This window comes from Heterocephalus glaber, unplaced genomic scaffold (assembly GCF_053883595.1).
Source record: "Heterocephalus glaber isolate CG9 unplaced genomic scaffold, H.glaber_assembly_v1.0 deba00001673, whole genome shotgun sequence".
Classification (NCBI taxonomy): Eukaryota; Metazoa; Chordata; class Mammalia; order Rodentia; family Bathyergidae; genus Heterocephalus; species Heterocephalus glaber.
Window position 1 is genome coordinate 18,165,687 of NW_028258410.1, and position 10,329 is coordinate 18,176,015.

The 10,329-nt window shown below is 51.9% G+C and overlaps 1 protein-coding gene across 9 annotated transcripts in view; it reads right to left on the reverse strand.

The window, feature by feature from the left end:
- Bcas4 (breast carcinoma amplified sequence 4) overlaps positions 1-9,061 on the reverse strand; it is an 83,170-nt gene extending 74,109 nt beyond the window's left edge. For 3 of the 9 annotated variants that reach the window (XM_087197711.1, XM_087197710.1, XM_087197709.1), the window contains exon 1: positions 8,819-9,056. In XM_087197711.1, coding sequence (XP_087053837.1) covers positions 8,819-8,908 — 90 coding nt within the window. In that variant the 5' untranslated portion in view covers positions 8,909-9,056. The other 6 variants (XM_087197707.1, XM_087197706.1, XR_015446019.1 and 3 more) reach the window with 5 other exon arrangements.
- Positions 9,062-10,329: the final 1,268 nt, after the last annotated feature.

Consider the following 10,329-nt stretch of genomic DNA (forward strand, 5'->3'; position numbering starts at 1 on the left):
ACAAGGTGTACTCATGGACCCTGGGACCCCAGCAGGTCCAGGACAGAGCAAGCGCGTGCACAGAAGCCAGATCCCAAGGCCTGGGCCCCCACGGGGGTCCCCATCACTCCTCCACCAACAGCCAGGCGAGTTTTCAACAGACCAACCGGACCAGGTCACTCCCAGGCTAAAGCCCTCCCTCCAGAGAGTTCTGTACTTCAAACCCCAGTGTCCAAGATGGACATAGGCCTGAAATCCCAGCTACTGGAGAGGCCAAGGCAGCAAGATTGCAAGTTTGAGGCCAGCCTGGGCAATTTAGCAAGACCCTGTCTTAAAAAGAAAAGGGCTCTGCCACCTGGCACACAAGTGCAAGGTCCCAAGTTTGATCCCCAGTACCAAAAAAATTTTTAAAAAGGGCTGGGGATTTAGCTCAGTGGTTTCACCGCCTGCTGTGCAAGCACAAGGACCAGAGTTCGATCCCCGGTACCAAAAAGAAAAAAAAATTTTTAAAGAAAGGGCTGGGGTTTAGTAAGGTAGAGGTCTTCCTTAACATGGGCAAGACTCTGGCCTCAATTCCCAGCACAGGGAAACAAAACAAGCTGAATATCCAGGCCGCACCCACACCAATGAAATCAGAATGCCAAGGGCCAGGAGCAGGCATCAGTATTTTTTGTAAAGATTCCAGACGATGCCAATATTCACAAAGTGCAGGACCCATGCCATAATCCAGCAAGCTCAACCACGACTACAGCCCACTCCACCCAGCTGAGAGACTGGTTTAACGGAGTCTCCTGACTTCTAACGGTACTTACAGAAGACACGGCACACACACACTATGGTGTGGCCATCAGAGCTGACCCCTGACACACCGGGCAGTCCCAGCTCAGAACATCCGCCTGAGGGAGCGGCCGTGCTCAGGGGCACAGGACTGTCTGCAGGCTTTGGGAAGCGCTTGTTTTAAAGCTCCCGGGTGAGCCTTGAACTTGGTCATTCTCTGCAGGTGGATCCACGGGCCTGTGGCTAGGAGCTTCCTCTAGAGGGGCCACCCCCCTCCCAGCACCCAGCACAGCCAAGGCATCTCACACCTTCCAGATTTGTTTTGATTTTGGTTTTTTTGAGAGAGGGTCTCACTATACAGTTCAGGCTGGCCTCGAACTCAGTGATCCTCCTGCCTCAGCCTCCTGGGATTACTGGCGTGCACCACCATGCCTGGCTCTCACATCTTGGAAGGGTCTGGGTCAGCAGCCCAGCCAGCTCCAGCCTCATGCACCTGGGTGGCTGAGCAGCCCTCTCTGGCCTCCCTGCTGTCCCTGTCCCCCCACACCATGCATTCCAGCCCCACAACCAGAGCCCGCAGGTCTGATCCAACCTCGTGCACACCCAGCTGGCCTCAGCTAGGACTTCAATTCAGGTCCCGTGGGCAGAGTCTGCCCTCCTCCTCACGGCTCCCAGGCCCTGGGCCACCCTGCCCACTGTCCCTGAGGTCACAGTGGGCAGTCCAGTCAAGCCTCCCAGGTCCTCATCCTTCTCCCTCCGCCATGCATCCGCAGATCCCCTCTCCTCCGTCTCTGCGGGCTTTGGCACCGTTTAGTTACAGTCCTCCCTGGTATCCGTGGGAGTAGTCAAGACCCCTGCAGACACCAATATCTGAGAACGCTTGGTAGCCTTACATAAAAGGGTGTAGCATTTGCACAGAACCTACACATGTCCTCCTGTGTATTTGAAATCACCTCCAGGCGACTTATACTAATGCAAAGTAAGTGCTACGTAAACAACTGTTTGACAGTGGTACCTCGGTTCACGAACTTGCAGGATCATGGAAAGAATTCAGTTTGCAAACCGAGGTACCACTATACTGCTTTTTCCTTTTCTAATTCTGGGGATTAAACCCATGGTTTCAGGCAGACCAGGCAGACACACTACCACTGAGATATACCCCCACCATCCCTATACTGTATTTTTAAAAGTTTGTGGGCTGAGGATTTAGCTCAGTGGTTCCGCTGCCTGCCTCAAAAGCAAAAGGTCCCAAGTTCAATCCCCAGTACCAAAAAAAAAAAAAAGTTTGTGTTGTTTTTGTTGCCACATTATTTTTTCCAAATATTTTTGATCCATGATTGGTTCAACCCGTGGCTGTGGAAGCCACACACACAGAGCACTGACTGCTCTGATTTCACTGGAGTGCTCAGCTCTCGATAGCAACACTGGTCCTTGAGGACAGGCACTGTACGTAGCACCCAGGCCCCGCACACAGCCCATGCTCCACAAAGGTCTGAGCAATAAGCTCACAAGGACTATATCTCTTGAGACAGAACAGACTGTGCCCTGCAGTCCACCCACAGACCTGTAACCCACAGCTCAAACTTGCAAGTCCAGAGGGGACCAGCAGCTCACAAGGTCAGACTCAGGCTAGGTGTCCCATAGGCACACAGTGTCTGCAGGTCAGACGTGAGAGTAATCTTACATTCCACAGAGACAATCTCTCGAGAAGTGTAGTGGAACATGCCTGTAGTCCCAGCACTTGGGAGGCTGAGGCAAGAGAATCACTGCGAGTTCAAAGCCAGCCTGGACTACATAGCAAGACTCTGACTAAAAAAAAAAAAAAAAAACCTGGGCCGGGGATTTAGCTCAGTGGTTTTGGCTGCCTGCTGTGCAAGCACAAGGACCCAAGTTCGATCCCCAGTACCAAAAAAAACAACAAAAAAAGTTCAAGTACAAGGGTAGAAAGTCACTGACAACAGCTTCTCTATTGGCGGGGGGTGTTTTAATCCCTTTTTGTCACTGGGACAAAATACCTGACATTCAAAACTTAGGACGACCGATTTATTTTGGTTCACATTTCTGCACTTGGCAGGCTCAAATGCAGAAACGGCATGATGGAAGGGTCTGTCCTGGAGGACGGCTCACATCACAGCGGTCAGCGAGCAGAGTGTGTGACAGGAAGAGCCAGCCTCGGGTCACACCCCCAGGAACCAGCCTCTTCCTCCCAGACCCCACCTCTAGCAGCACACTCAGCTCTGAACGCATCAGCGGATTAATCTACTGGTAAGTATGGCGCCCCATGATTCAGGCACCTTCCAAACACGAGGCTTTTGGGGGACACCCCACATCCAAATCATAACTGGGATAGTAGGGTTCAGTGGGGACTATGCAAAAGGTGCTACAACTAAGGAAATAGGCCTAGTATTACTAGACTTCCCATTTAAAAAAAAGAAGAAGAATGCATTATTCCAAGGAAATTCTCCATTTGAACAAACCTAGGTAGACTGAACCAAGCAGATCAGAATGCTGGATCCCACCTCAACGCCCTGAGCTGCTCTGGGTCTGGACCAGCGAGCGACTGAGGAAGGAGGAATCCGGATGCTCCATCAGCAGGATTTGTAACGAGACCTTGGGAACCAAAGTTCACACCAAAACATGTGACGTCAGAGTTGAGCATTAACCACTGAATCATATTGTGGCGTCATGAACCCAAACAAAAATAGGTGGCCTGGAGATTTAGCTCAGTGGCACAGCGCCTGCCTTGAAAGTACAAAGTCCTGAGTTCAATCCCCAGTACCAGAAAAAAAAAAAAGTATAAAAAGCCGAGTGTGTGAGAAATCATTCCTCTGTGGAATTTTTCCATCTGCAAGTACTTTTGCCATATTTCTGATGGAAAGCACTTGTAACAATTCGATGTAAAGCACATTAACTGACATACGTATTTATGAGTTCACAACCTTTCCAGAGGTATTTCATGACTTCCAGCCTCACGTTTTGGACATTTTGACACATACCTCCCAAACACAGAGCAGACAGACAAAACCACGGAGTCGACTGAAAGCCCGCGAGTTTTCACCGGGCTGGAAGGGGCGGGTCCTTCCTTGACTCCGCCTCCTTGGCAAAGCCCTCAGGTCACGTCAGTCATGTGATCAGAGGCCCCGCGGAAAGTCTGACCTCTTGCTTAGTCAGTTTGCTAAGTCAGGCCCCCAATGGCGTTAAGCAGATTTAAACATCCGGTCTTGGAGCGGCTGCTGGTGTTCAAGATCCCCCTGAACATGTTGGTGTTGCTGGTCACGAAGACGGCAGTCGCTTCCGCTTGGGGGAGGTTTTGCGTTTCTGATCCACGAGGACCTCACTGCCCCCAGAATGGCCTTGGCGGATTCCGTCATTTTCACCGTCGTCTTTCCCTCCTCCCACCAGATGATCCTCCTGTGGAGGCAATCTTTGAAGGGAAAGTCTTCAGCTGTCCACCTGACCCAGCCATAGAAGGGAACATCATGGGCAGCAGCCTCGCCAAGTTGGTCTTTCCCAAGGTCGCAGGGCCAAACCACAAATGGTGTTTCGTTTTCCATACTGGCGATGATGGCACCATCCAACCAGCATTGTAGGTGTTCATCTTGAAGATCTGATAGATCCGATTTTGGGGAATGATTTCCGAGCCGTGGCAACCACCAGGTAATCCTGGGCCATTTTGGTCAGGTTCACGACTTCAATGGCGTTGTCCAGAGCTGACTTAATTTCGCCCCTGGTGTTGAAGTACCTTGGCTCCACTGTTTTTCCATCGTGAGCCTGTGTCTCTTGAGCCAGTTCACGAGATCCCTAGATCTTTGACTGGTTTTAGTCTTAATCACAAGACCGGAACTTTGAGACAAGTTGTCCTTCAAGAACTTTAACACTCAGCCTGGAGGTCCTCCAATGAGCTCCTGGGCTCTCCATGATTGAGGGTTGCTCTTATGCACTCTGGGATATTTGTCCACACCCACTGCAGTTCTGGTTGCTTCTTTCCTGGAAGGAAAGGGCTGTAAGTCTGAGCTCAAATCTTACTCATTAGCGCCTCAATTTCAAGTTTTGGTAAGGGAAATAGAACCTAGAATTCTGGGTTCCACATTCCAGTACAGTACATACAACTTCTGACCTTGCTGAAAATTTGATTCACATGGCGATCAAGAGCCATGTTCTTCATACAGGCAGTTTCTACCAAAATGTGAAGACAAATATTCTGACCCTTTTTTAAACTGTATGAAAAGGTTGGGGTCTGATTTTATAATTCTCCATTCCTCTATTTATATTGAACCTTATTGCCGATCAGCTTAAGTTGTTCAATTTGACTCAAGTCCAACCTTGGTGGGAGATCCAGTCAACAAAATTGTCTGTAATTCCAGGAAAATGTTCATCTGTATCCCTGGGACAGTTAGCTCATAAAAGCTGACCGTGGCAGCAGCAGCTCTCCACAGAGCAAATGATTTCTTAGGCGCTCACGTGGCCTTTTATACCTATTTTTGTTTCAGTTCAGGACACTCCAGTGACTGTGCTTTGCAGTTAATGTTTAACTTTGGTCTTCTCCTACAATGACATCACATGTTGTGGCTCAAATTTGGCTCCCAAAGACTTTGTTGGACTTTATTCAGATGCTTCTCCGCTTCAGTACTGCTCACTTGGATGAAGGCCCTGGGTGTGAGGCTATGCCACCCTCCTTCCCTTCCTCCCAGGAAAGCCACAAGCCCCGCCTCCAGGCTAAACTTGTCCAGGTCTCAGCTCAAGACCAAAGGGAAATCTGGGTCCTCCTGGCAAGGAATTGCTCAGACTGTGGCCACCAGTGTTCCGCCTAGAAGAAACATCACTGTCCCTGCCATTGTGAGGCACCTCCAAGGATCGCCCCTGAAACTTTTCACAGAAGAGGAAGCTCAATGAGAGTCTTAGTTACTTTTCTCTCATTGCAGAGACAAAATACCTGACACTTAAAGTTAAAGGGGAAAGGTTTATTTAGCTCACAGTTTGCAAAGGTTTCAGTCCATAACTGGCTAACTCCAAGGCAGGGAGGCACATGGCGGAGGGGCAGATGGTTCATGGCAGCGAACACAGCAAAGGCAATAAGAAACCTTAACAGCATCTTAGCACTCAACGATCTTAACCCTGGTGCCCTCGGGCCTAGCCCCACCATGAATCAATCACACACTTTAGATTCAGCATCCTATGAGAAAGCCTGAGGCTTGGGGGACATCTAAACACAAGCTATATGAGAGGGGCGGGGAAAAGAGAGACACAGACAGAGAAAATAGTAATTTGTTTGGGGGTGGCAATGCCAGGCCAGGGCACTGCTTCTGCAGACCTCACCAGCCACATGTCTCAGGTCACACTCCTACCAGCTGCTCTTCTCTCCATCCCCAAGAAACCCTGCTTTGTCCTACCACAGAGCCTTTGCAAGGGCCATCCTTCTGCTGGCCATGTTTTCTCCTTGGGCTGGCCAACTCCTATTCATGCTTTGAGGCCCACCCTCAAAGGACAACCCCACCATCACCACCACATGCAGGCAGTCACCTCCTGTTCACCCTCCTGGGCGGTTACCATTCAGGCTCAGGTCTCAGCTTCCTTAGAGAGGCTTCCCCAGCCTCGACCTGAAAACACTCTCAGAAGCTGTGACAACAACCCCTGCCTGGTGTGCCTTGGGGCGCTCATCACAACTCAGAGGACTCAGGTTTCCGTGCTTGGCATCTCAGTGCCACAAGGGTAGAGGCCCCATGTCTCACTGCCTGTGGGGTCTCCAGGTCCTGCACTGAGCAGGGACTCCCGGTGTTGTGTGAAGCAGGTCCCACTGCACTAGGACACCTGGGCCATCCCGGGAGCTGAGATGGTCTGCTCAGAAGCCCAACGTGGCCACAGCTGGGAGGGAGGGCCCTGCCGCCTGGGCCCATGCCCGAAGCAGGCTTGCCTTTTCCAGCTCATCTGCCCACCTGGAAACACTTCCAGCTTGGGGACCTGCTAATGAATTAAGCTTTAAGTAGAGGCTGCACATGCCTCTGCTCTGGCTCAGTGTCTGCTTCTTTTGGTAAATAAACTTCAGCAAGCTCTCCGAGTGACTTTACTGCCGCACAGAGCCACGGGGAGTTGGGGCTCCTCATTATGTCCCTTACAAATGAGCTCCAGCCAACCTGTTTCCAAGTTAAAGGAGCCCCAAGTGAGCAAACAAAGTTAACACACAGTCTCTTCAGAAGAGGCCCCTAACAGAGACAAAATGAAGCTGCGCTTTCGCCACTGGGCCCAGACTCTTGCCGCTGCCGAGAGCAAGGGAAAGAACAAGAGATGCACGAACGAGGTTCAAACCGGAGAAAAACGGAAGATAACATTAACACCCATCCCTGAGCCACTGGGCCAGCAGACCAAGCCACCATCAGGGGCTGGGCCTCCTGCAGGGTCCATCCTGGCAGAGGGCAGCAGCTCTGAACCATTCACAAAGAGTTCATAAATTCTATATCCATTCCATGCCATGGTTCTGTGAGAGCCTCAGCTTGTGGGGCTGTAAAATCGGAGAACAATATTCTGGCCCCTAGGTCACTGCCGCACCGCAGTGACACAACCCAAGAACGGAGCAGCACACCGCTGGCACAGTGTGCTCAGGAAACAGAGGCGAGTGTTCCCTCATCACGGAAGCTAGGAGACAAAAGCAGGCTGTGACACCAAAGCCACCAACCCACACCGAGTACCGCAAATGTGGCCGGTCCAGAGATGTGTCGGAAGTTCAGTATTAAAAGACTGATTCCAAAAGGTTGGCTGAAAGAATTAAAATTTCATTATTACATTGATTGCATATTAAAAGGATACCCTAGATAGTCATTTTAAACATGGTGAAACTTCACCTGTTTCTTTCCCATGTGGTTCCTAGGGCATTTAACATTACACAGGAGGTTCACACTTGTGGCTTAACTTACACAGTGGACCCTCAAGTTACAACCGGCCTAACATTCGAACAATGTGGGTTAAATAGGTTAATGGAAGATTCATCTGCCTCTTGTTATCTAGAGTGTGTTCCCAGGGAAACATCCAAATCTCAGCTGTATTGACCTACAACCAACTAGAGTTACAACCAGCCCTGGGGAACAGATCAAGTTCGTAAGTCAAGGGTCCACTATATTTCCAATAGGCAGTTCTTATACACTGACTCGTAAATCTGTCCATGTTACTGCTTAAACTGAGCTATAACTCACTGTAAGATCCACCTTTAAAGTGTACAATTCAGCAGTTTCTGTATATTCGCAAACCATCAAGCACTTTATTTCCAAAACATCATCACCAGGAAAAAGCAGTCCCATACTTTACCATTAGCGGTCACTACCAACCGGTAGTGACCATGCTATTTTTGAGTAAAGCATTATATCAAGTCTCTAACATTTCTAAATGCATTTTTAAACGTTTGGAACGATGTACACCAAACAATGCTGGTTTTCTCTGGGAACTGGCATTGGGGTGAAGGAGAAAAGACAGAGAGGGAGGCTCACTATTTAAAATATTTCTGTACAGCTTTTTTGATAAATGGGTTGACTTGGGGCCCTAAGTAACTGTTAAGTGAACTTGGGTAAGTAACTTTTTCACAGCGTTGTCAACAGACTGCCTTTGGCTGGAAGCAAAGAGTCTAGTTTTAGATCTACTTTTTATTTATGCTTCTAAAATAGAAAGTGCAGGCAGAGACGTGGTATTTTCCTCCTAGCAACCGCGACCTCGGGGCTTCCTGGCACCCACGCGGCCCCCGCGTATCCGCCTGGTTCCGGGGAGGGCGCAGGACTGGGTCGGCGGCCCCCAGGCGCCACTTGGCCTAGGGCAGCAGTGCGGAGCGCACTGGGCCCGGCGTCCTGGGCGGCCCAGGAGAGGATGCGCCCCCGGGACGCCGGCGTCCGCTGCAGGAGGGCGGGCGCGACCTGCCGCGCATCTGCGGGCGGCCCCGGAGCCAGGCTCCGGAAGGGCGACCCTCGCCCCCCACCCCACTCCTGGCGCGACAGGATGCTGCGGGGAAGCCAAGTCCCGATCTGGGTTCAGGGACCCAGAGCTCCACCTCGAGACCTCTCCCTCCCCCCGCCCCGTCCCCTACCTCTGCCCCGGGGTCGGGGGTCAGGAAGAGCGCGAGCTCGCGCACCCCACTGGGCACGGGCTCAGGCCGGTCATTGTCCTTGAGCAGCATCAGGAGGCTGGCGGGATCGGACAGGCGAGGCTGCTGAGAAGTCGGTCGCCGCTCTCAGGCCTCGGAGCCCCGCCCCCGGTCCGCTGCAGGCCCCGAGGCCCGCCTGGCGGAGGCGGGGCAGGTGCGCGCCCTGCGGCCGCGGCCCGCTGCGTTCGGAACTAGGGCTGGGCGGGCAGCGCCACCCAGTGGCCGTAGTGGAGCATTGCACCCCCAGCTCTACTAGGTCAACTGGTGGTTCGCAAATCACATTGCAGGCACCTGGAGCTGTTTTAAAACTTCCAAAGCCCGGGCCCCGCCTCGGCCACGCGCGATTCTTAAGGTTGAGACCTGAGCATCGGTAAATTTTGAAGTTGCCCAGGGGTTCCAACATCCAGCCAAGTTTAAGGACAGGCATCACTGGTGTCGTTCACTCCTTTCCATCGGATTCCCATCCGGCAGTGGCTCCCAGCCCGCTGTGTATGAGGAACCCAAGCGGGACTGAAGATTAAGCCAGAATCCCCAGGAAGGGACTTGGTGCCTGGGTTGGAACTCAGGGCCTCTCGCTCGAGGACGAAGGTACACCCCCGGGCCCGGGCAGTTTTCAGGTTCCCTGGTGACCCCAGGGTGCACCTAGGCCAGGCGGTCTCTATCCTAGTGAGCGAGGGGTCTAAACACTACTTGAGCCACCTTTTGGGGAATCCATCACTGTGTGATTCCTACTCCCATATCTGCCTGGTGCTCATTTCTCAGTATCCCCACCCAGATATTCAGGTCTCCTGGCCAGAGTCCTTTCCTGGAAAATTCCTGCTAACACTTGATTTTCAGGTGCTTAGGAAAAGGGGTTTATAAACCTCACTGAGCCCACACCTGGCCACTGAGGGTGGCTCTTCCTAATGCCGGGAGGCTCTCGTGCTTCCCACATCCACCTGGAACCAGCCGCAGCCCCTCTGGCCTACGCGCTGGCTGGGGCCTGGCTGGAGGAGGCCAGAACTGACCTCGGAACCACCCCAGGCACAAAGGTCAGAAACACAGGCTGGGGGACGGAGGTCACCGAAGGGCTTTTTGCCATGAACAGCGTCTTTAAAACATGCAAACCCACAGTCTGGACGGTTTATGGATACAGACCTGTGGGGTGAACATAGAAAGCTACACCAGAAGGACACTGCTCACATCCAGGGTGGGAGAGGAAAGTGGGAAGTGGTCTAACATTTCTGAGGTTTGATTTCTTCCGCTGATGTTGGTTATAACACTTCACAAAATGGCACGGGATCGCCATGCAGCCTGCCCAGACCCCCACCCCCGGGCCACCTGGCTGACAGTCGTTCGGCTTCTAGCTGTTTTTCTTCCAAACGTGCAATTATGCCTTTGAGGGACTTTAGTAAAAACACAGAAGCCCGGAGCTCTACCCCAAACTTTCTGACTGGGAGTCTTGGGGGCTGGGG